This window comes from Pygocentrus nattereri, chromosome 16 (assembly GCF_015220715.1).
Source record: "Pygocentrus nattereri isolate fPygNat1 chromosome 16, fPygNat1.pri, whole genome shotgun sequence".
NCBI classification, from domain to species: domain Eukaryota; kingdom Metazoa; phylum Chordata; class Actinopteri; order Characiformes; family Serrasalmidae; genus Pygocentrus; species Pygocentrus nattereri.
The window spans coordinates 22,502,505-22,526,128 of NC_051226.1; the positions used below are offsets into that span (position 1 = coordinate 22,502,505).

Consider the following 23,624-nt stretch of genomic DNA (forward strand, 5'->3'; position numbering starts at 1 on the left):
ATGAATGTGAAAACGATAACGTCGGTCCTAAAACTGCAGGGAAAACCGCTGTCATAGCAGAGGTGACGACAGATTTTCACCACATGATAGGTCGTCATTCCGGAGCTGAACAGGAAGCTGCTAAACCGCTTTAACACAGCGCTGTTGGAAGGGACTCCTCAGAAAATGGTACCGCGATATCGACTTAATTCGCGCTGATTTGGTATCATTAATGAACCGTTAGTCGTAATGTCTTAGTTTTACTGATTACACTCGCGCTGATTGGATCAGATATGTTTTAAGTAGTCAGACAAACGCGTTTTATCCGTGTTTAGTGTTTGCCGCTGGCCTTTAGCATTTCAGCTAACGTTAGCTTCAGGGGCTGTTAGCTGCCGAGCTAACTGGGAAACTGGGCGAAATGTGCAGCTGGTTACGTTTACATTTGGGTTTTATCACATTAGTGTGCATAGACCCGAGTACTACAGTGCAAAAGGTTGTTTGTATGAATAGGTTGGTCTTATTTGAGCAGTAGGGTGTCCGCCTGGCTATTTGTGATGCGTCATTGTGTTGCTGTTAGCGAAGAACTTTCAGTTTTGCAGCGCGGTGTAAAAAGAAACATGGATTATGTTAGAAACTGGCAAGAAAAGGCCTATCACTAAACTCTAACCAGCGAAAGGAAATATTTGCCTGCAGGATCGCAGTGTTAGCTAGAGATTACCCTTGCTTTGTTTTTTACGTGTCACTGTAGCCATAAGTGCAGGTTGATGCTGTGGAGTGACGTGTTTCCACGCGCATCTTTAGACCTTAGTGTGTGTAACTGGACATTTAATTGTGTTTTTAACAAATACACCATAGAATTCAGGAATACGAGTTAAAAATACAGCGAAGAAACTAAACTTGCTAGTATCGGCCAGTCCGTGATGTGATATATAAGTTAGCATCTTATTAAACTTGGTCAAATTTAGTTTCATTTAGTCTAGTCATTAATATTAATTCCGGATATTTACTGTGAGGGATGAAAGGCCAACAGCATCAAGGTGGCTAAACTGATCTACCCAGTGATTTCGCTTTGAATGAACATGGGAGCCAAACCCATGTCCCATCAAATTGAAGCAACAGGAGCAGCTCTCTCTGGCGGGACTCTGTTTAAGGGGGTGGGGATTTCACTTTTAGACTAAATTCATTTGTACTGTTTAACATTTGTTTCGTCTTTTTTGCAGAACTCTCGTGGTCTTCGCTCGCAGCTAAAGGACAGTGTCCCAGTGGCAGGTCTTTGTCCACAAGCAGGACCTTACGGTGTACAAGACACACTTCGTAGAGGGTAAGGGTGATTTAGACTTAGACAGGTTTAGTGGATCTGAAATTGCCTTTACTTTCTTTTACTTATATTCATGATCAATGTTGTGTCATCAGGTTCTCCAGTGTCAAAAATGAGCTCCTCCCCAGTCATCCTCTGGAACTTTCTGAGAAAAATGTGAGTTTGCTGCCTTATGTTATGCACAAAAAGCTCTTTGTGTTGCTTTTTGCAGTTGCAGATATTCTTACTGTGAAAACTTTCAGCAGAGATACTATTGTTATTTCAAACTACATATAATTATCAGATATGTGATTATCTAGATACACGTATAGCATGATTTTGTTAGTTTGTGTAATTTTTGTGAATAGTATTGTCTTATTGTTTTTCTGTTTTGTACCCCTAGTTCCAGCTTAACCAGGACAAACTGAACTTCACCACACTAAGGAACATCCAAGGACTCCATGCACCACTGAAATTACAGATGGAGTACAGAGCTGCCAGACAAGTAGGGATCTGTTAAATTTGCCACTACAACACATAATATCCAGCGAATACTGAAAAGGATTCTGTAGTTCTAATAGCAAGTATAATTGCAACCAGAATTTACACTGAACCACTAGAAAGAGAGTGTGCTTCCCTGTTGTGGGAAAAAAATCTGGAAGGTCAGAAGCTGGACAGTTTGTATGTTGTGTGCTGCACAAGCCTAAAATGTGTCCATACTTTCTCAGATTCAGCGTTTGCCCTTTCTGCCAAGCTCAAACTTGGCTCTAGACACACTCCGAGGCACTGATGAGACCATTGGGTTTGAAGACATTCTTAACGGTAAGAATGTGTGTCTGTCAAATCATGGCTCACTCATTTCTTATTGCCTTATTTCTTATTATTGATCTGAAGTATCCAGTGAGATGTATAGTCGTTTATACCTGCCATTTTCATGGGTCTCCAGTGATCACTTAGGATCTGATTTTGAGAGTAAAGGCATTGTGGAGTCCTTGTTTGTATAAATATGAGGGTTGTTAGAGGGTGTTACATTCACACTTTATAACAAATGCCATCCAAAACATGATAATGGCAGGTATGGGCAGAGCCCTAGTCCGCAGTGGAACTGGAGTAACAAACTCTCACTTTCATGTCTAATCTGTTTAATATGCTTTTTTTCTGCAGATCCTGCACAGTGTGAGCTTATGGGAGAGCCTCATATTATGACAGAGTACAAACTCGGGCTGCTGTGAGTTTGTGAGCACACTGACTGGTTTCACCTTGTCCCCTTAGATTATGATGAGCTTGCTTATTCTGTTTCTAATAAAAATTTAAATAAGTTTAAGATGTTTGAGAATGAAACTTCTTACACTTCTGTAGCACTTCAGCAGCAACTGTTTTCTTTTTAAAAATGGGTTTAATTAGTCATTTTGTTCCTGTATCCTTGAAGCCCACACAGAATAAGTAGACATTAACACAGGTGTCAAACGGAGTTCCATCTGGGCCAGAACTCTGCAGAGATTTGTACTTTCCCTCTTTTAACAAGCCAAATCCAACTTCTGAAGGCAGATTAGCTGATGAGCTGAATAAGGTGTGTTTAAAGAAGAGGAATACTACACTCTGCAGAGCTGTAGCCTGCCAGAATTGGAGTCTGACATGTGGATTAATGCATTGTAAGTCTGTATTTACATACTGGAGACAGCAATAATGTGCGATTATGATAAATGTTAGGCAGTTTTTTAAAACTTCCTTCCACCTTCTAGACGCATCATTATTAGGGAGTTTGTCTTTAAATCGCAAAATGTAAAGCTAAAGAGTCCTGCAGCACCTCTAGAGTAGGCATGTTTGTTTTTAATTTGGGTTGAGTTCCCCTTTTAATTAACATCATACCTTCATATTTGGCCTTTTGTACCTGAAACGACTGCATGACTGGTTCAGTGGATGCAGGCAATCAGATGAAAACAAGGAACGCTTTTTGAACAAATTTAATGTACAGGATATTGTATTTTTCTTGAACTGGTATTGGTTTGAATATACTGATTGTTTTAAAGAACTTTTTTTTTTTTTTTTTTTACAAATTCACTCAAGTCAACATGCTTAAAACTAAAAACATACATAAAATACAAAAGCAATAAGCTAGACTTATTAAAATAACAGTCAAATATAAATGTTTTTAGATACACTTCATGTATCTCTAGTATGATTAACAAAGGTTCATGTATAACACCACACAGATTTATGTTTTAAAAGATATGTAATTAGAATACTGAAAATTACATTATTTAGCTATTTACAGAAATAAAAGCGTAGTTAAGTAAATAAAAGTTAAGGTCCAATTCCCTTAGTCCAGCTTCTCCTCTTGGAAGAAATCTGCAGCATTGAGGTGTTCTTCAAACCCATCATATTGCTATATGGAGGGAAAAGAGATGACATCACACGACTGAAGAAAAACATGCAAGACACAGCATGGTAGCATTTGTATGAAGCAATGAAGAAAAATATTCAACAAATAATTATGACTGTCAATGTAAATACTTTTCTGATTGAACCACAGTATCAGGTAGGATCGTTAAGCTGTGAGGACATTTTTTAGGTGGGCATTTTAATGGAAACAAGAATTTGCTTTGGTATGGTATAATCAATCATGCTTAATTGACCAAGGACATGAACCAACAAGGTTAAAAAAAAAAGTTTGTTTTAATTTCTGGTTGACCTCAAATTTTCAGATCAGATTTCTCACAAATAGTTATGCTCTTTCTACATCTATAATGTGATCATCCATCCTGGTCACTGCGATATTCCATAAAATCAATCCAATGCTGCAAAAACGTGCTTCTATATTATACATACTACACTGGGGTCACCAAACCTTATGTATCTGAGATAGCTCTGGTAATTATGGCCATGGTTAATTCATTGGGCCTCATCCATCATTATCTTCCATGTTTTTTCTTCAATTTGTTCTTGAGAAACTTGTGACGTGTTCTTAAACCACAATTGTTCGCACCCATTTGCTCTTGAGTGTTCGTAGATTCTGTTCTTACCCAAGAACCCATTGGTGAATACCAGGATCTTCATGAAAACTGTAAAAGTGGCTTTCAAGAAGAAATTCCTAAGAATGCTTAGTGAATGAGGCCCAATGTCATTTGTAGGAGCAGTAGCAACCTTGATGTTGCTTCTTTTCATGCTCTAATATTTAAATTAGTAGAATCTTAAATATGAATGGCAAACAGTCAAAGACCCCCCTGACAAGTATATAAAAAAGCTAACCTAAAACAAATGATAGTAGGATTGAGGAGGTATAAGGTGAATGCCATCAGGTATTTCTCCGCTTGGCCCTTCGACCTACCTAGCCATCCTACCACCCAGAGAGATGCATATTTGAACCCTTGGTCACAGATGGCTGTAGCAGCATCAGGGATCGAACTCACAATCTCCTGCAACTTATCTTTAAGGTTAATCCAATTAAATGATTTATATCTGCATGTTTTACAAGTCTGTAAAAATGAATGGCAGTATCAGTAGCATACAGCAGATCTCACAGGTGCTTGGTATTTGATTAATCAAGTTAGCAGACTAACACTGTGACATTGTCATTAATGTCATTAATAAAAAAATCATTTTGTATTATAAAATTTAGAGGAAGAGCCACAGACCTCCTCTCTCTCTTTCTACATCAGTCATTTTCTCCTCATCCATTTTTGTTGAGCTAAAATATCAGCAAGATGCGATGTGACGCATCAAAAATAGAAATGGGCAGAGTGGACAGCTTCACTGATCATAAAGGGACTGTTCCAGTTTTGTCACCCACTCACTTCACTTACTGTCAAGACAAGAACTCCATAAATCACGATTCCATTTCAGGTAATGCCTTTTTACCCTTCACTTGATTGGAGCCATATGCTTCATATAATGTGACATTGCTCTGCCATATGCTAGGTTTTTATAAAATGCCACCACTGGACCGAGGCACCACCTGTGCGCTTTTAATGTTATTTGCATTGAAGAAATAAACACAAAAGATTCTTTCTGCATTCAACTCATACACACCTCATTAATCCAGCCTGCTTCCTGCAGTTTAGTGAACACCTTGTTGACTGTGTCCTTCACAGGCTCGTCCTCTTCTTCCTCCTCCTTCTGCTCCTTTCCCTGTTTCTGAGCCTCCAGTGCAGTGCGGCAGCGCTCAAACAGATGGTACTTGAAATGCTTCAATGCATGGTACACTTCTGTACGGCTGGCACACACTGAGCCGACAAAGAAACTCTACAGTTTGCAGGAATACAAACAGATGTTACTTCTGTTAGAAACTTCATAAAAACCTGTTACTTTGGTCATATTAAAGCATGTTAAAGAACAAAACATTCAAAAAGCAGCACTTTCTAAATGTTTTCAAAAACTCCATGGGAACATAGCCCTGAATGCAACAAAGCAACTAAGACCCCCACCTTTAAAAATCTCAGACAAATGTCATTGCAAATCAGCGGGTGCTACCTGTGAGTCATCGGGCATGAACTGGTCCTCCTGCAGGGTATTGCAGTGATACAGCTGCCCAGACAGACGCACGTTGAAGCGGCCATGTCTGTGGAGCTCGCAGGCTTCACAACCTTTAGTATGGACGTTTACCATGGTAATCCGCACTTTGGGATAACACTCCACCCGCTCCTTATGGGAAACAACTCACATTGCTCAAACTTTTCATTGCTGAAACAATAAAACTGTGTTGTGCAGGCGTATTTCTTACTTTGTAGCGATCTTTCCAGCGACTCCTCTGCTTCAGGTTTTCTAATCGTGGGAGCACCAGTCGCTCATCAAAGTGGTGCAAAGACGACTTCATCTCTTGTGCATAGCGCTTCGTCCGCTCACCATCTGCAGTGATACACAAAATATTTTTGCCAGAACACAAAACTTTGTGTTTCTAGCAAAACAAGAAAAGAAATGATAGCAGAAACGTACTGTAAAGAGACTTGAGGAAGGATGTGTCCAGTACATTGATCAACAAAGCTTTGACCACCACCTGAAAGTGGGTGAACTGTGATCCAGTGATGACTATGAAAAACCACAAAGAATGAGTTGTTAGACCAGTTACACCATTAAATACGCTTGGAGAAGAAATGACAAGTAGTGTTTTGGGCCTGCTGGTGAACCCGGGCCATGTAATAGGCTCCTCCAATAACATTCAGTTCAGGCTTTAAATTGAAATATTTACTTAAAGATTCAAAGTAAAAATATTACTTGAGTGTGTTTTAAGCTTCAGATATCAATGTTTAGGCTAGACCTCTCTTATGCAGTATTACATCCAGTGTAGGAAAGCAAATGTACATGTCTGTTAGCATGATGGAAACCCAGAAAGGCACCTAGTGGATATTTTGTGGGAGTTATATAGATAAACAATGGCTGCTCATTAATTAATTACAGGTTTGTACATTAAATTGTCACTGAAAATTCTAACTGCTGTGAACGGAACACAAACCAGGGACCTGCTCTTTACATTCTGACCCAGAGGACTTACACTGGCGTGGAAGGTGAGAGAGGAAGTCCTTGTCCTTTGGTTCCCCCATATCCTCTTCTTCCTCCCCCTCTTTCTGTTCTTCTTCCTCTACAATGAAGTCCTTCAAGCTGTCACTATCTGCCTGTTTTTCCTCTTCACTGCTGTCCATCAGAGGATTAGCGTCCTCCTCACTGGAGCTGTCTTCAGAATCTACAGCCTTTTCTTTGCCTTCAGCTTTGTCTTCTTTAACTTCTTCCTCCTCCTCTTCTGAACCCTGAACAAGAACAGGAGTGGCACAAGTTGCGGAACAGAACTCTGAAGAATGTGTCGTGCACATATAATGAATGTCTAAGCAGGCTTTCTCTATGAGAAAAAATGAGCGATGCTTTCCAAAATCACTGCCATCGCGCACTGTGATAAACACAAATGTTTCAAAGTTAATATGTTTTGTCCTGTGTACGGTTTCCCCTCCTAAATGTCAGTGGATCCTCTGAGTTGAAGAGGATGTTCAGTAGTTCAAATGCAAATATTGTTATATCCATGATACAAAAGCAAGAGACTCCTGCGCATTGGAATGATGTGGAGTGACAGTTACACTTAATGTACATCATCACCATTAAGGCTGTTATATGACACCACCAGCTAATCGAGTTATTCATATTTGGACTAATTAACAACCTCATAATTCTGAGGATCCAGTAATATTAAGTTATTAAGTAATATTAAGTTAAGTTATTCTCATTAACTTGAATACTGGGAACTTTAAATGGACTCAAATTTTTGGATATACAATCAATGATGTCTGGCTGCATAATGTAAAATAAGCCTGAAGTATTTAATTGATTTAAAATTGATTTTTAGAAACATCTTCCAATTTCAGTGAACAAAATCTTATTACCACAACACAGAAAGGAAACAATCATTATGCTGTCATCACACCAATTATTTGAAAGCTAATTCTAAAAATATATATTTTGCAAAATGTAGTGTTTTGTTATTTTCTCATTACCATTCTTTTTTTCTTTTCACTTGTGCCGCATAACATTTTATTGTTTTGCTTCACGTTCTTACAGCTTGCAAAGAAAACATTAAGGTATGTGTTTCAACAATTAAAAGTAATAAAGCGTTCCAGCCGTTCTACTAAATGATGACACTCAAATGTTTATGGATACGTATTCAGGCTGTTTTGAGAATGACCTGGGCCTGGCTTTGACCGTTATTTTTCCTACATAGAGAAAAAAATGAATTTCTTATCAACAACACCATCAGAGTCCTGCACTGATCAGCCGTAACATTAAAACTGCCTCCTTCTTTCTACATTCATTGTCCATTTTATCGGCTCCACTTACCATGCTGGTGCACTCTGTAGCTCTACAGTTACAGTCTCTAGTCCATCTGTCCTTCTGCATACTTTGTTAGCCCGCTTTTACCCTGTTTTTCAGTGGTCAGGACCCCCACAGGACCACTACAGAGCAGGTATTATTTAGTCCACTTTCTGCCCACTCTAATAGACACTCCTACCTTGTTGGTCCGCCTTATAAATGTGAAGTCAGAGAGTCAGTAGCTCATCTGCAGCACAGTTTGTGTTGCTCTTCCTCTAGTCCTTCATCAGTGGTCACAGGACGCTGTTGACTGGCTATTTTTGATTGGTGGACTAGTCTCAGTCCAGCAGTGACACTGAGGTGTTTAAAAACTCCGGAGTCACTGCAGTGCTGAGAATGATCCTCGTTCTGCGGCGGTCCTGTGAGGGTCTTGACCACTGAGGAACAGGTAAAAGGGGGCTAACAAAGTATGCAAACAAATGTACTACAGTCTGTAACTGTAGAACTCCAGAGCGCTCCTATATGGTGGAGCTGACAAAACTGACAACGTGTAAAAACAAAGCGGTGGTTTTAACGCTGCGCTGATCCGTGTAGAAAACTGAATGGCAGCTCTCACCGCCGTTCTGCGCCTGCGCCGCGGAGTGACCGTCTTCCTCCTGCGCGAGAGCTCCATCAGTTTATTCTTTCTCTCTCTCCTCTTCGCAGCCGCTTCTCGGGCTTCTTTCAACTCCGACTCTCGTTTCTTCTCCTTCATAGCTTCGTCCTCTGAGTCGGGAAGCTTCAGGCGCTTTTTCTGCTGCGCTTTTCGGCGAGGCTCGGTTCCCACGTCGCTGTCGCTGGACTCGCTCGAGTCGTCCTCCAGAGCCGCGGCGCTGGCCGCTCTCTTCCTCCTCGGCCCGCGGGACACGGCGCTTCTCCCGCCGGCCTCGCTGCTGCTACTACTACTGCTGCTGCTGCTGCCGCCGCCGCTCCTGCTATCCTCCTCTTCCTCCTCTCTGCCGCTTTCTCGCTTAGGCCGGTAGGAGCTGTCCGAGCCGTACGAGCCGTCGTCGTCGGACTGTCGGTACTCGCTCTCCGAGCTCACGCTGGTGGTGCTGTGGTACGAGCCTTCGTCGCTGTCGTCCAGCAGCTGATCCAGCATGTTCACCCGAGTCTTCCTCCGGTCGATGCGGGACTTGGGCTGCTCGGCTTTCCGCCGCATCCCGAAGAGCTTCCCTACACTCTTAAACATGCCTGCAGTGATAACCAGACTAAGACCAGAGAAACGCTCCGCTGTTTCACTTCAGCAGGTCTAGGCCATTTACAGTCCGGGCTCACATAGAACTGGCTGCTGTTTCACTGCCAGCTAAATTAACTTAGCAACTGCGCACAGGTACAAACGAGAGCACGCATTAAATTAGCACGCGGTGGCGCACAGCGCTGGCAGCCGGTTGTGGTTTTAGCGTCTTTTTAGCTGCACTACTAAACCACAAGTCCCGCGTTGCTGAGGGGCGTGTGTGTTTTTCTTTTGCAGTACTACGCACTTCCTGCGTACACCGCCCCTGTAAGCAGCACCGGCGCCGTCAGGTGGTGAGGAGAGAAGCTTCACTGTTACACTGCAGTCTTTCTAAGACATTTAGGGGCCCTAAACGACCTGTTTAATTAGTTTAAGTGAAGCAAAAGGTATGTTGAAAGTAAGTGGAAACATAGTGTTTTTAAAATGCAGCATTATGTTGTCTGTTTTTGTCACATGTCAAAAAAAAAGTGACATATTTTGTAACAATATTACAGTTTGCCACATCACCCACCTTTAGCCCCCACCCACCCTAATGATATTGTTTTGTATGGAAGTGAAAATAGATTAAGATATCATTCACTTTCTATGAGATGTTTAATAAGTGCTAAGGTAAACAGAACAACCTGTGGCGTAAATTGGAGCTTCAAACAACTAAATGTTCTACATCAATGAAAAATAAATGAAGTAAAAACATTGTGTGTGTTGGAGTGGCGCCTCACTTTTGCTTTCTGTTTTTTGAAGCAAAGTTGTCAGTGATGTCTTCATATTTTCTGACAATAGTAGACAATAATACACAAAAACAAACTGCTTACTCTTGGGGCCACTTGTAGTTTCAGGGGCCCTAGGTGACTGCATGTACCATTTACAGCAGGAAATGAGCCTGATGGTTCTCTTTGCAATGTTGTGTTTGTTTTTGTCATTGTATTTTTTTTAAATAGTTGTCAAAGTTGGACATCAGCTTTAATAAACAAAGACGATAAGGAAAGTTTGAAATGTTTATTTTATGTGGCTGCTGGGGTTTAATAAAAATACACTTCAGATAATCCTAGTAAAAAAGGAGAAACAGTTACTTGGTTAAGCACATCTTATTATATTTTTAACAGCTGATATTCCATACAGGTAAGGCTTTTATATCTCTTATTCCTGTTTTCAGAATAATTGTAAAATGAGTTTTTTTTAATATATAATTTTTAATAAAATTTTATTTAATATATAAACATCAGTTTTATTATATGCAATTATATCATATTTTGATCATTTATGGCACATGACTGAATGTGTGATTTGTGCATTTATTTAACAGTCTAGATTATACATGGCCTATAAATCTACTTTTATCAATTCGATTTTATTTCAAATATTATGACCAGATGAAGATTTCACCATCAGATCCTGAAGATAGCAAATATTCTCCTTTGTGGTCAAAAGTGACGCTCTGAACAGCATCGTTATGCCCCAATAGACTGGACATGTGCAAAGATGCTACTTCCATCAGCTTCACCGAGGCATCGTTACTCGAGACTGCCAGCACCCGTCCACTTGGACTGAAGACCACTTGGTTGCTGGGCTGTGGCCCGGTATCCATGGTCACCATGGCTGACACATTCCTCACATCCCATAATTTCACCACACCGTAGGAGTCACAGGAAGCCACAGTGTCTCCCAGAGCACTGAAGGTCGCACTGTTGCATGAGTGCTCGTGGCCGTAGAAGGTCTGAGCACACAGTCCGGTGCGGGCATCCCACAGAGAGAGGGTCTTATCAGCAGAGGAGGTGAGGAGAATGTTGGAAAAGGGCAGGAATGTGATGCTGTTCACAGAGTCGACGTGGCCCCTCAGGGTGTAGCGGCAGCGCTCACTGTTCAGGTCCCAAACTTTCGCCGTGTTGTCCATGGAGCAGGAGGCCACAAAGTCTCCGCAAGAGTGGAATGAGCACCCCCAGGTGGCGTGAGTGTGGCCCTCAAGGGTTAGCACACAGCGGCCTTTGGCGAAGTCCCAGATCCTCACTGTAGTGTCACCACTGGTGGTGGCCAGACAGGCCCCACTGGGGTGGAAACTACATGAAGACAACCAGTCAGTATGGCCCTCTCCAGTCATTATCATCTCACCTTCTGGCATCCCCCAAAGCCTCCAAAGGTGATCATCACTGGCAGAGGCCACAACAAATTTGCGAGGATGGAGCGCAAGGCAACTCACAGCCATAGTATGAGCGTTAAGGGATCTGGTCATGGAGAAGCTGCATGTTTTGGTGTTTTGAGCAGACAGGGCTTTAATTTGGGGCAGGAAGGGATTAATGCGTGTGCCAGCAGGGAACTCAGAGTCCTTTGGATGTTTAGTAATGGTCTTGGTTGGATCTTTGGTAGGGTTGTAAGGAGCTACCCCATCAGCTGATGGTCTGGTATTTTGGTCTGGACTACGCTGGAGCTTCTGTTGTCCTTTTTGAGACTCTACGGGTCGTCTGTGAGTTCCTGGTGAGGAGTGTGCATTACGTAATGTGCTGTCTAGGTTGTGAACTTGTCCAAAGACTCTGTCCCTTTCGATACTTACTAGCATCTTCTGCCTCAGAGCTGCCTGGTACTTCTCGTTCAGTTGTCTCAGAGCAGGTTCATAGGATGAATAGTGTTTCTTTAGACGTTTAATGTCCTCGATCAGCCTGTTCTTCTCTTGGACCACACGCTTATGCTGCAGGCGATGGAAGTCCCTCTCCTTCTGAAGCTTTACAATGGTCTCTCCAGCTTGCAGCGCGGCCTGCTTATAGCTGTCTCGCTCTCTCTGCACATTTTTCAGCTCGTTATCTAGGAGCTGATTGTGGGTGTAGAGGTCAGGTACGAACCCCACCTCGTCTGTTTTGAGCTTGCCTTTCTGTAGCATCTCAAACCACTCTGTTTGGAAGCATTCCAGCGTCCTGCTCATGCCCATTTTAACAAGAAAGTTGCGGAGAAAATCGTCCACCACTTCAGGGATGTGGGTTACTGGCTGCTTGGCCGAGCCTAGCCGCTCTGTCAAGGGTACAGACTCAGAGGCTTCAATGCGGTCTCGTAATGCCTTAACTGCCGCTTCCAAATCCTCCTCGCCCTCAGTTACACCCTCTTCCTCGACAGTAATCTCCTCGTACTCAAACCCATCCTCAGAATCCTCTGGAATGAAGACTTTCTCGAGATAGTACGGCCCATCTACCGACTCCTCTGCTAGCTCGCGTGCTGCCATGTCCCACTCTGCTTACTTTGTTTGTTAACATGGCTTGTGTGTGTGTACTGTTACCATGGTCACGGGACCTGTCGGCGGTGTTAGGCTCCGTCTGTACTCCTACATAACCCCGCCTCCTGCGCTAAGATTGACTCACGGTCTGTCCTCACAAGCTGCCTACTAACCAATCCCAGCGCAGGTCGGGGCTGGTCTGAAATTGCGCGCAGCAGTTCATTGGAAATCCCTCGTTTGTGAGAAATTCATGCGGAGTTTTAGTTTTAAACGCGCTGCTGTTGGCTTCGAATTTTTATATGCAGCAAGAATTCGTACGCGCTTCGTCAGAACACAGAGGAAAACGGCCAACCGTTTAATTATTTCACCTTTTAAACGAATTTACGATACACTAATATAACCAAAGTTTCATAATTATAGTCTACCTATGTCCATTACTATTAAAACTAAGTCCGCCCGTGCACAGGTATGTTAGTCTTTCTTTCACGGCCTGTTGAAAGATGAGAAAGAAAGACCTTGAGTTCGGACCTGCAATATCTCTGTTTGGACAGCAGGGGGCGCCTCACGTTCGCTTTGGTGATGAGCCACATCAGCGCCGCGAAACGTTTAGAGCCATTTCTCCAGTTAATGTTCTCATTTCACTGCATTGCAATATCTCACACTGGGCACTTATATAGTGGGATATAACAAGAACTAGACACCAAAGAGGATTTTGTATGTTTAATTTAGCACTTAGTGTAGGCAATGATACCGATGTAATTGTCTATCTGGATTAAAACAAGTTCGCTTTGCAAATTAGAGACAATCTGGATATGAAAACCGTCATCACATCATTAATGTTGTTTTTCTGTCAACAAATCTGATCATTCTGGAAACATCTAATTGTTATTTTTATTATTGGCTGGTTTGTTTATTGATTTATTTTACTACAGTTTTTAGCGTCTTATTCTCCAGGGTGTAGTTTGGTCTGTCTGAGTTTACAGGACCAAATCGTAAGGCCAATTTTTCAGTAACTGCATGAAATAAATGTACATTTTTTATTTTATTTATTTATATATATTTTAAAGCTCCCCTCAAATGAACAGAACAGGTTATATGATCATAAACATATTACTACATGCCCACAATTTACTGCTGAAAGCCAAAAATCTTAGACGCTCTTTGTATTATTTTATAAAAACCATTTTACAGAGCTGATCACTGAAGAGACGCCGGTTTACAGTTTATAGCCCAGATTTGTGGGGAAATGGGTCGACTTTCAGCAGAAAAACATCAGCTCTTTCTATTATAAGGGTTTAAAACTACATTACAGTTACAGCCTCATGTGACTCCCACCTTATGAATGTAGCTTATTTAATATGAAAGTTTTGAAGAATATGACGAAGTGCGTTTTGAAGCCACCGGTGGTCTCAAGGAGGTGAAGAGGTAAAACATATGAAACTACAATATTAGAAAAACTGTTTGTTCATCATTAAAATACAAATTTTAAAATGTTTGGCAGTTTGATTTAAAAGACAGTGAATTGACTGACTGACTGACTGACTGACTGACTGACTGACTGAATGAATGAATGAATGAATGAATGAATGATGAATGAATGAATGAATGAATGAATGAATGGATGGATGGATGAACGGATGAACGGATGAATGAATTAATTTGGTTTTACAGGGAGAGAATCGGGTTTAATCGGGTTAAGTCTATGTTGTTGAGACGGGTTGGAGTTTCATTCATGCTTGATAAACGTCCAGATGAGGGTGCAGGTGGTCATTACAAGATACTTAAACTATGAGAAACAAAAGCTGCAGATAAAGGAGTTTTTTCTGTCCGCCGTATAAAAGTCACACATAAGTTTGACACGTGTCTCTGAAGGTCGGTGCTCTGCTGAGTTCTGGCTGGTATCACAGTAAGGGGGGGAGTAGAAGCCGGACTGATGAATGCTGACCGGGTCTCTGCGTCCAACTGATGGCGTCCAGCCTTTCTTTGGTCGTCCAATCAGACGAAGAGCCTGCGAGGCTCAAACATCAGTAGCCTACAAATGTCAGAGTGAACAGGGGGGCTGCAGCGCAGGCAACAAGTCCATAAGGGAGTGAGAGAGCCACTGTCACAGCCCCCCATGAGCCCCTCAGACATGAGCATGAGCGCTCAGGCAGAAGATGAGCTCCGCGACCAGGCAGGCTGCAAGTGGAGGTCGTCGACTCTGTTCTCCTCCTACTGCATCGAGAGCATTCTGGGCAGGAGAAGCCCCCTCACAGTCAGACTGCTGGGAAAGCAGAGCGTGTCGGCGCCGCTGAGAGAGGAGGAGCGCGCCGCCTCAGGCCCAGGTGAGTACCAGTCTGAGCGCTTTGGACAACTTTTACACAGCTGGACTGCACTGCAAATGATGAGACACCACTGGAGATTATTTATATCCCCCCTAATATCGAATTAACACCTAAAGCGCTGAATTATTTTTATATTATATACGATTTTTATTTTTTTATGTGATTAAAAAAAATCAGCATAATTAAATGGCTGAGATGTGAAAAGAGTTATTCAGAGTGTTTGATGTGAAGCGCTCTGTTCTAGAGAAACAGTGTGAGAACGGTTCGCAGTGGTGGGGACAGGAACCAGACGTCCACCTCCAAAAGCTCCCTCACAGAAAATGATTGAAGTGATTAGATAAGCGCTCTCTGGGGTCTGAGACATTGTTTTATGATTGTTTCTTATAAAGTTTTGGCTTAAAATGTATTTTAATCCATTCGTGGCGGAGGGATACACTATAACGCAAAATAGTCCCTAAAGAAAACTTTTATTTTCAGGTTTATGACCACTTTACCATCGCGTAGGTTCACTGGTGGTTTTATATAGTAAATAAAAGGGCTATACTTGTGTTGCAGATATTGGGACCCCCGGTGGTCGTGTCACCAGCACTGTAAAGAGGTTTCTGTTTACATCTCAAGGACTGAATTCTTCAGAGACTCTGAAAAAGAGGATTCTCCTTCAGCGCTTTATCCTCTTTATCTAAGCGCAGTGAACACTTTGGGAGTCACTGCTTTAACTGTGTTTAACTGCAGCTGAAGTTAATGGTTCTCTTCTCTCGGCAGCTGCTCCGAAAACCCGCTCCCCGCCTACACCCGACATGCACGTCCCCCCCAAACTGCGCCGCCCGTTCGGTCCCGCACACGCGGCTCACGCGCACGAAGGCCAGCCAGAAGACGACAGGCTCGCGGAGAGCGCGCGCGAGAGTTTGAGGATCAGCCACGCGCCTCCGGTCAGCATCAGCCGGAGTAAATCCTACCGCGACCTCGGCCCCCTCGAGAGTCCCACCGTAAAGAGCGAGTCTGGGGGCGGAGGCGCAGTTGGAGACGGAGCCGGAGCGTGGCGCGAGAGGAGCGCGTCCCCGGGGCGCGAGGAGGAGAGCCTGGAGGACGAGCAGGCGAAGCTGAGGGACGGTGAGGAGGGCGCGTGCTTTTCGGCGGGCAGTGACGCCGAGGACGGGACGCTGAAACGAAAGCAGAGAAGATACAGGACTACTTTCAGCAGCTACCAGCTGGAGGAGCTGGAGAGAGCCTTCCAGAAGACACACTACCCCGACGTGTTCACGAGGTAGCCTGGTGGTTCGGTGGCCAGAATTCTGCACACTAGCTGTAATGACTTCTGAGTGGTGTAGTTAGAGCACCAGTGCACACATATTGGAACACAGCCAGGTTAAACTTTTGTCTCTGTGGGTCTCATTTCTTCATTTTCCAGCTCAGTTTGTGGATTTGTGAGTTGTGCTTGCAGTTAATAAGACCAACCCTGGCCCAGCGTTCTCAGTGTGAAAGCTGATTTGGGATCAGTTCATGTCTTCTACAATGCACTCTATAGACTGTGGAGACCCGGCTTTAGATCAGTCATTTTACTCTGAGATGCCTGAAATATGTGAGCCACTGACTGTAAAAGTAAAGAATTGAAAATCTTATTTTTTGATTGATTGATTGGTTGGTTGCTGGTAATAAGTTAAAAGACCTTATGGTGTCCAGAAATGAGGGTCAGTTTTGTGAGTGAGGTTGCTCATGACAGAAAAGCGCATCAGTTAAATTTTCGATTGCATAGTAGTTAGAAGAGTGGGCTACAGAGAGAGTGGGCTACAGACAGAGTGGGCTACACAGAGAGTGGGCTACACAGAGAGTGGGTTACAGAGAGAGTGGGCTACAGAGATTGGGCTACAGAGAGAGTGGGCTGCAGAGAGTGGGCTACAGAGAGAGTGGGCTGCAGAGAAAGTGGGCTGCAGAGAGTTTGCTACAGAGAGAGTGGGCTGGAGAGAAAGTGGGCTGCAGAGAGAAATAGTATAATAAAAATCGAATCATTCAACCAAAAGGATGCACTCGTGTGTCTGAATGTTAGAAGCATGTACCTCACTGAAAACCCACAGTTCACTAATTTACCCCCTTTACTCTTTCTTTCTTTCTCTCAGGGAAGAGTTAGCAATGAGGCTGGATCTGACAGAGGCACGGGTACAGGTCAGTCACATTTCTCATTTCTCTGAATTGATGCTCTTTTACTATCGGAATAATAGAAAAATTAATTCATTTAAACTGAAATAAATGAAATTCAAAGGAACAGCACTAATTTATGGACTTCACTAAACTTAAACTGAAGCTGTGAGTGTCTGGCGACGGAGAGGCAATAAAATATATTTTATACACATTTCAGGTCAGCACTGTAAACAGGGCAGGGATGTTATGATATATGAGTGTTGGGGACACATATTCAGAATACAGAAATTCAGTTTCTGTTTTCAGTTGTATTTAGTAAAGGCAGTGTTCTTTTTACATTTTATACACGTTTGTTGTCACATTTGTGATATTTTGTTATTGGGATATGGTGAATTGTTGGCTTAGGCTATGAAAGAGCAGTGGAATTATGGGAGCAGCAGAGGACAGAAGCAGGTGATGACAGACAATATCACCTTGACTATTTTTTATGAATTCATATTTTCATTTGAATAATTAAAGTTTTCAAGAAGCATCACATAAATAAAACGGCCAACCAGTAACAGCGAGTAACAGTGTAACTTAAATTAAATGCAGATTACAGCAGGGTTTTCCTGTGTACTCTATCAGTTTGTATTCTAAATGTATTCTGAATTTATTCTGCAAACATTACTTCATATTCACTTAATGTATTTAGGACAGTGTGCTCGCTATTCAGGTATTCAGCCTTCACAACTATATCAAAGTACTGTGCTTAACTCTGCACATAAAAACACACCAGAGTGAATGCTTAGTATTTTGGGGTTTATTTAATTTTTTATTTATTTGCTGTTTCCTTGTAACAACTGAACGTGTCAGCTAAATGAAGAAATTAATAAGTATATAAATGTAAAGGATTATATCTTGATGTGCCAAATCTGACATGTTCAGCACTGGAGTAGTGACGAATTTTAGTGGAATAGTTTATGAAGATGGTATATAAGATATATTACTAGTCATCTCACCCTAGTGTGATACTCGTCCCTTTCAATTTGATCAGCCTCTATTTCAATTTAAATCAGATAAATCAATTTTAATAAATAGATACACTTTATAAACAAGCCTGTTGTGTTTCCTTTTGACGTTGTGAAGAATTCACTGTTGATTAGAATCTATTATCCAGATGTGCTTCACTGACGGAACTGATGACCCCCCCCGACTAAATTACACGTTCTCTCTCTAGGTCTGGTTTCAGAATCGACGTGCAAAATGGAGAAAAAGAGAGAAGGCTGGGGTCCAGGCCCACCCGATGGGTCTCCACTTCCCTGGGCCCATCACTGCAGCACAGTCTCTGTGCCATTATTTGAGTGGTGCGCCATTCACCCCCACCACACATCCACCCATGGAGTCAGCCTGGCCTGCTTCCCTCCATGGACTCACTCAGAACCTTCCCAGCCCCGCCTCCCCCCACAGAATCAGCTCTCTGCTTGGGGCAGCCATGTTCAGACACCCGGCCTTCATTGGCCCTACATTTGGAAGGTGAGCGCTGTTTCCCGTTTGGTAAATTTGTAGATCACTTGCACAAACCATGGCTTAAAGCAATGGTCAGAAATCAGATGTACGCAGTTTTTCCCCTTTACCCATCCACTCTCTTTATAGCTGATGTTTGGTCTCAGAAGTTTCTACAGCTACAAGGCAAATGTAGCTAACATGTAATGGAATGCCAGCAGTTTAGCAGTTTAGTTGTTGAGTAATTTCAAATAGACTTTCTTATGACATACTGCTATCTAAGAAATGGTGAACGGTACATTGCATAGCTTAAACAGTGTAGCACTCACCTTGAAACCTGAATTTTGTCTGCATGTTTGTTTTATAGATAACAGCATGTCATGCAGTGTCAGAAACCACATTAACCAGTCAACTTAAGCAACTTAGCAGCTTAAAGTGGTTTGAGACAAGTCTGTGATGATTTAGATACGCAGTTTGCACGATGCTAACAGGTGGGTATAAGCTTGATAGCTTGTTACATGTTAGCTACATTAGCCTCATGGCTCCAGTGCCAAACAAAAGTAGCAACTTACACCAAATATCTTGCATTGACTGACAAGTGAGGTAAGAAGAAAAAGGTGTACAGTTAAGTGAAAAAGTTTAACTCCTAAAAAGGATCTTCAAATCACCTTTTTGTATTCCTACAACATTGTTTATCACTCTGAATTAAATTCCTCGTATTTTGGCCTCGTCTTTTTTTGTGCTGACTTAACTAATAACCTCTCTCTTTCTTTTCAGGTTCTTCACTAGCATGACTCCACTGGCGCTGCAGAGACTGCCCCTTCCAGCCATGGAGCGTCTGTTTCAGTTTCCCCCCCATATCCCTGAACCACCGTCTTCCTCTTCCTCGACTCCATCTCCCTCTTCCTTGCCTGTGGATCACCGTGCTTCCAGCATCGCAGCTCTGCGGCTCAAAGCAAAGGAGCACTCTGCTCAGCTCAGCCAGCTCAGCGTCCTTGCAGCTGGTGCAGCTGGAAAGGAAGCTTGATATCACCTCTTTCTTTCCAGCCAAGGCACGAGACCAAAGCTGAACTGCACTATAGTATGGAGAACTTGGAACCTTGGAACTATGGAACTCTGGCAAGCTTTACTGCAGAGCATCATTTAACAGAGCATCATGATGGCTTTTACTGATGAATGCAATGCCAAAGTAGGTTTTCAGTCCTGCAGTGAAAAAGACTGGTCCCCCTTCAGACTCCTGTATACCTTATAGTTTATTCAAATGGTGCATTTATAGAACTGACAGACCGAATATGGGTAGAAAATGCCCTAATGTGTGGTCTTCTTGTGTTATTAAACATTTTATATGTTTTGTTAAGGTTTTGAGCCAATAACAGGCGAGGCGTGAGCACTATTTGTTTTACACGGGTTCTTTGAAGTGAGGACACCCCAAGGGCTCCAAAGAAGCCTTCTCTCAAGAAACATTTTTGTAAGTTAGATGTACGATCATGAAGAACCCTTTTAAAGTTTAATGAACTTCCACATAATGTTCTAAAAGTTCTATACTGGTCAGAGTTTTTTTCCTGGAACTGAATGTCTAAGCCAAATGGCATTTAGGAAACTTTATTTATAAGATACTAACTGCTGAATGAGCCAAGGAGAATGTGCTGATGTGAAATAAAAATAAAGCTGTAATAAATTGAAGCTGTATTGAAACAGGTGGTTAAAAACAGGGAAGGGGCTACAAATGCTGAATAATAAGGAAATGGGTGAAGAGGACCAAAAGATTTTAGAACATTTACAAGCCTAGATATCAACAGACAAAGACAAACTTTTCCGCATTTAACTGCTGTATGCTTTCAAAGATAGATTAATGTGGCACCAGCTTTAAATAACTTTCACAACACTTCACAGTTTAACATTTTAGATGTTTCTAGAATAAACATCAGGTTAAATATTAAGAATGAAGTACTAAAATGATTAGTTTAAAAATTGGCAAACAAATCGCAAGGCAGATAAGTTATCTTAATATCAAAAATATCATAAACAGAAAATAACAAGATTTCCCACCTGGGCAAGCACACCATACTATATTCAAGTCCTTGGGCAAGACTCCTAATGCTACATGTGCTTACTTCACTAACAAGAGAACTATGCACATGCTGTGGAGAAGAGCATCTTCCAAATTCCATGAATGTAAAAGACCTATAATTTAAATATTATTGGTGTTCCCAAATATTTGAAATATTAAACAAACAATTTAAAAATAACTAGATTAGTTTCGTATTTCTATAGGTGGTGGTCTGTAGCTCCAGTTCCGACAGACTGCAGTGCTTCACTCTTTATCATTTTCTCTTGAAAACTAGCTGATGCTTCGAATTAGGTCAGTCAGACCAGGTAATTCTTGTACCCCAGTCTTGCAGTTGAAGTTTTTAGACAGAGCAGGAGTGTCAGTATGTGTCAGCGTGGTTGATGATGTTATCAGAGTGCTGAATGACAGGATTTGTAGCCTCAGCTCCTTTACTTGAGCCCATGTAGTCTAAATTTGTTTCGCCACTATTCACACACATTAAGAAGCTTACTTTGTTCTCAGCCTCCGGCCTTGCTTTGTCCCCCACAAAGGGTGGATATCGGGGTGAATGGCCCCACCTTGTAATCCTGGACTTCTTCCAACTGGCTTAATTCTTCCGCACTTAAGTCATCATCCAATTAGTTTGGTGTATAAAGTGATTTGTCATCTCATAGACTTCCATTCAAACATACAAGGGAAGCACTTTGTCCTATTAGGAACTACGTTCCCTTACATCCAGCTAATCTGCAATGCAATGAATAATAGGAACTGATAAGTACAAATCCCCCTCAAAGGGGGTCTTACACAGCGTTTTGTCCAACACGCTATTGAAGCAGGACATGTGAAAAGGTGCAGGGCTTAACATAATCAAATGAATCTAACTAATCTATCAGCGTGCTCAACTTCAAGCTAAAGCTGATCTGTGGAAACAGACATTTTCAGCAGTAGGATATTGTTGGTGCGAAAGGAGCTGGTGACTTATGGTATAGAGTTGAGGTATTATGGCCTCTTATTGAAGTGCAGGTGTCTCCCTGTTTAAATCTCCTTAAATAATAAGGACAAAAGAGTTTAACAGCTAAAGAACGGAGCTGTAGAGAAGTTTAGATGAACCGAGGAACACGAAAGCTGGTGCTGGCCACAATATCTAAACCCAATCCAACAAATGATAACAATGACAGCTTTTTTAGTATTGAGTGATTCAGAATTAGACTTTTCTCTTAGTCTTTACAGGCTGGTTGAAATGGCACCATACAAACCAGGTATCCAGACATAACAACATCTGTGAAAAGATCTAGTCAAAGCCTCTCTTGAATTTGATATCCAGTTAAACAGAGACAGCAATGGCTTAGTATCTTGAAGGGTTACTCACTTTCTCAGCAGGTTAAAGAAAAATAGGACTGCTTTTTTCCCACCATTTAGGGATGGATTACTGAACAAGCCAGCAGGGCCAGTACCCAGGGGCTTCTAGCTGTCAGAGGCCCCAGGGGGGCCTCAAAGAACAGGGCTTGAGATGGCTCAGGCTTCGGAACAGTCCACTGTAGATGTAAACACTCAAAAAAATATTTAAGCCAAAAAGATAAAACTTATGTATTTTAATTACAAGTCAATTTTCCATTCAATTTAAATATATAAAACCAACATAAAATGGTATTATAATATATGTTTTTCTATCATGTTCAATAAAACTGAATGAAGTACTTGTAGGATTTATGCAATTCTTTTATGAAAGATTTATGTATTTCTAAAGAGTTAATAGTACCTTCTGTATTCACAGCACAATATGTAGACTGTGCAAATGTATTAAATGACAATACATGTTAAATTCACACACATTACATTTACTGTAGCCCAAACTGTTTTAATTAAACAGTATTTGCTGAGTCTCATTACAAAACACATGTAAACTTTAAAGTCTGATGTGAAAGAAATAAACATAACTTTGTAGATTTCAGCTGTGATCAAATTGCCTGCTTAAGACTTTCTATTCACTCGCAACTGAACTACTAAATAAAGCAAATGTTTATGTGCACCACATTCCTACTGAGGTGCAGCTCTCATGCTGACCATCATGCAAGTTAGTGACCCGATCAGTCACTTCATGCCACGCTAATCTGTCGAGGTCACCTACAGTTAAAAAAACCATGAACGGTTGATTTGACTATTACTGGAATACATCTATATATATATATATATATTCTGCTTTACAATAAATCACTGCCATTATTTATTTAATCTACCTTTTGTACCCATTAACATGACAGCAGACCTAGCAAGGATGCTAGCTAGTTAGTTTGCAGGTGTTGTCTAGATTGTCTCTCAAAATAAGCAAAATGAAACAATATGTGGTCAAAAACATTAAAAACACAAATTAAGTTAATGTGCAGCACTGTATAACAGAGGACGGCAGGAGATTGTATTAATAAAAAGAGCCATTTCATGTCCACCATGCCAGCTGAAGCAGTTTCCTAGTTGCTGCGTTTCCTGTTACTATTGCACATGCGCAACGCCTCCTAATAAGATTTAGTGGAAAAATCTAACAGGTCTTATACAATTCAATTCAATCAGTTTTGGCTTTATCCAAATTGGATTGCATCTGATGAATATAAATAAGTAAAGTATATTTTCACGTTTTTAAAATAAGTTTTATGTAAAATATTTGCGTAGTGTACATCAGATGAATAAATAGCCCTTGAATAGGTACAAATGTACTAAATAAACGAAACCTCCTGGTGAACTTTTACCGCTGTACCATTGAGAGCATACTCACCAACTGCATCTCTGTATGGTACGGCAGTTGCTGCGCTGCTGACCGCAAAGCACTCCAGCGGGTAGTAAAAACGGCGCAGCGCATCACAGGCACCGATTTACCCACCATCGAGGACATATACCACAAACGCTGCATGGGCAGGGCAAGAAACATCATCAAAGATGTTACCCACCCAAATCATAGACTTTTCAGCCTCTTACCATCTGGCAGGCGTTACAGGAGCCTCCGCTCCCGCACCAGCAGGCTTAGGAAAAGCTTTTTTCCTGAGGCGGTTATCCTGACGAACGCTACACAGTCACTTTAAAAAACTGCACTTCCAACACCT

The 23,624-nt window shown here is 41.8% G+C and overlaps 4 protein-coding genes across 4 annotated transcripts; 2 read left to right on the top strand and 2 right to left on the bottom strand.

Annotated features, from left to right (window-relative positions):
• Positions 1-11: 11 nt before the first annotated feature.
• On the top strand, positions 12-2,600 carry LOC108431351 (proteasome maturation protein). Its single transcript, XM_017704433.2, has 6 exons — positions 12-168; positions 1,200-1,300; positions 1,393-1,453; positions 1,680-1,781; positions 2,005-2,098; positions 2,441-2,600. Exons 1-6 carry the CDS (start codon positions 166-168, stop codon positions 2,506-2,508), a joined length of 429 nt encoding a protein of 142 aa, XP_017559922.1. The 5' UTR covers positions 12-165; the 3' UTR covers positions 2,509-2,600.
• Positions 2,601-3,275: 675 nt separating this feature from the next.
• Positions 3,276-10,475, bottom strand: ccdc82 (coiled-coil domain containing 82). The gene is made up of 7 exons (XM_017704431.2): positions 8,682-10,475; positions 6,765-7,017; positions 6,209-6,301; positions 5,997-6,121; positions 5,747-5,917; positions 5,306-5,518; positions 3,276-3,662 (listed from the first exon to the last, which is right to left on the bottom strand). The coding sequence occupies exons 1-7, from the start codon at positions 9,294-9,296 to the stop codon at positions 3,597-3,599; spliced, it is 1,536 nt and encodes a 511-aa protein (XP_017559920.1). The 5' UTR covers positions 9,297-10,475; the 3' UTR covers positions 3,276-3,596.
• Positions 10,476-10,599: 124 nt separating this feature from the next.
• LOC108431260 (sperm-associated antigen 16 protein) lies at positions 10,600-12,625 on the bottom strand. The gene has a single exon (XM_017704279.2). It carries the CDS (start codon positions 12,544-12,546, stop codon positions 10,702-10,704), a length of 1,845 nt encoding a protein of 614 aa, XP_017559768.1. The 5' UTR covers positions 12,547-12,625; the 3' UTR covers positions 10,600-10,701.
• A 1,865-nt stretch (positions 12,626-14,490) lies between these two features.
• Positions 14,491-22,229, top strand: LOC108431259 (aristaless-related homeobox protein). Its single transcript, XM_017704278.2, has 5 exons — positions 14,491-14,861; positions 15,624-16,125; positions 16,976-17,021; positions 18,217-18,512; positions 19,260-22,229. The coding sequence occupies exons 1-5, from the start codon at positions 14,654-14,656 to the stop codon at positions 19,507-19,509; spliced, it is 1,302 nt and encodes a 433-aa protein (XP_017559767.1). The 5' UTR covers positions 14,491-14,653; the 3' UTR covers positions 19,510-22,229.
• Positions 22,230-23,624: the final 1,395 nt, after the last annotated feature.

Bases quoted from the DNA above. Each gene is read 5' to 3' on its own strand.
- LOC108431351 (XM_017704433.2), top strand. The intron at 1,454-1,679 runs GTGAGTTTGCTG...TTGTACCCCTAG, and splicing joins TGGAACTTTCTGAGAAAAAT to TTCCAGCTTAACCAGGACAA. The intron at 2,099-2,440 runs GTAAGAATGTGT...TTTTTTCTGCAG, and splicing joins GTTTGAAGACATTCTTAACG to ATCCTGCACAGTGTGAGCTT.
- ccdc82 (XM_017704431.2), bottom strand. From the start codon at position 9,296: ATGTTTAAGAGTGTAGGGAAGCTCTTCGGGATGCGGCGGAAAGCCGAG. The intron at 7,018-8,681 runs GTGAGAGCTGCC...GTTCTTGTTCAG, and splicing joins GGCGCAGGCGCAGAACGGCG to GGTTCAGAAGAGGAGGAGGA. The intron at 5,918-5,996 runs GTAAGAAATACG...GTTTCCCATAAG, and splicing joins GCTGGAAAGATCGCTACAAA to GAGCGGGTGGAGTGTTATCC.
- LOC108431260 (XM_017704279.2), bottom strand. From the start codon at position 12,546: ATGGCAGCACGCGAGCTAGCAGAGGAGTCGGTAGATGGGCCGTACTAT.
- LOC108431259 (XM_017704278.2), top strand. From the start codon at position 14,654: ATGAGCCCCTCAGACATGAGCATGAGCGCTCAGGCAGAAGATGAGCTC. The intron at 16,126-16,975 runs GTAGCCTGGTGG...TCTTTCTCTCAG, and splicing joins TACCCCGACGTGTTCACGAG to GGAAGAGTTAGCAATGAGGC. The intron at 17,022-18,216 runs GTCAGTCACATT...TTCTCTCTCTAG, and splicing joins TGACAGAGGCACGGGTACAG to GTCTGGTTTCAGAATCGACG.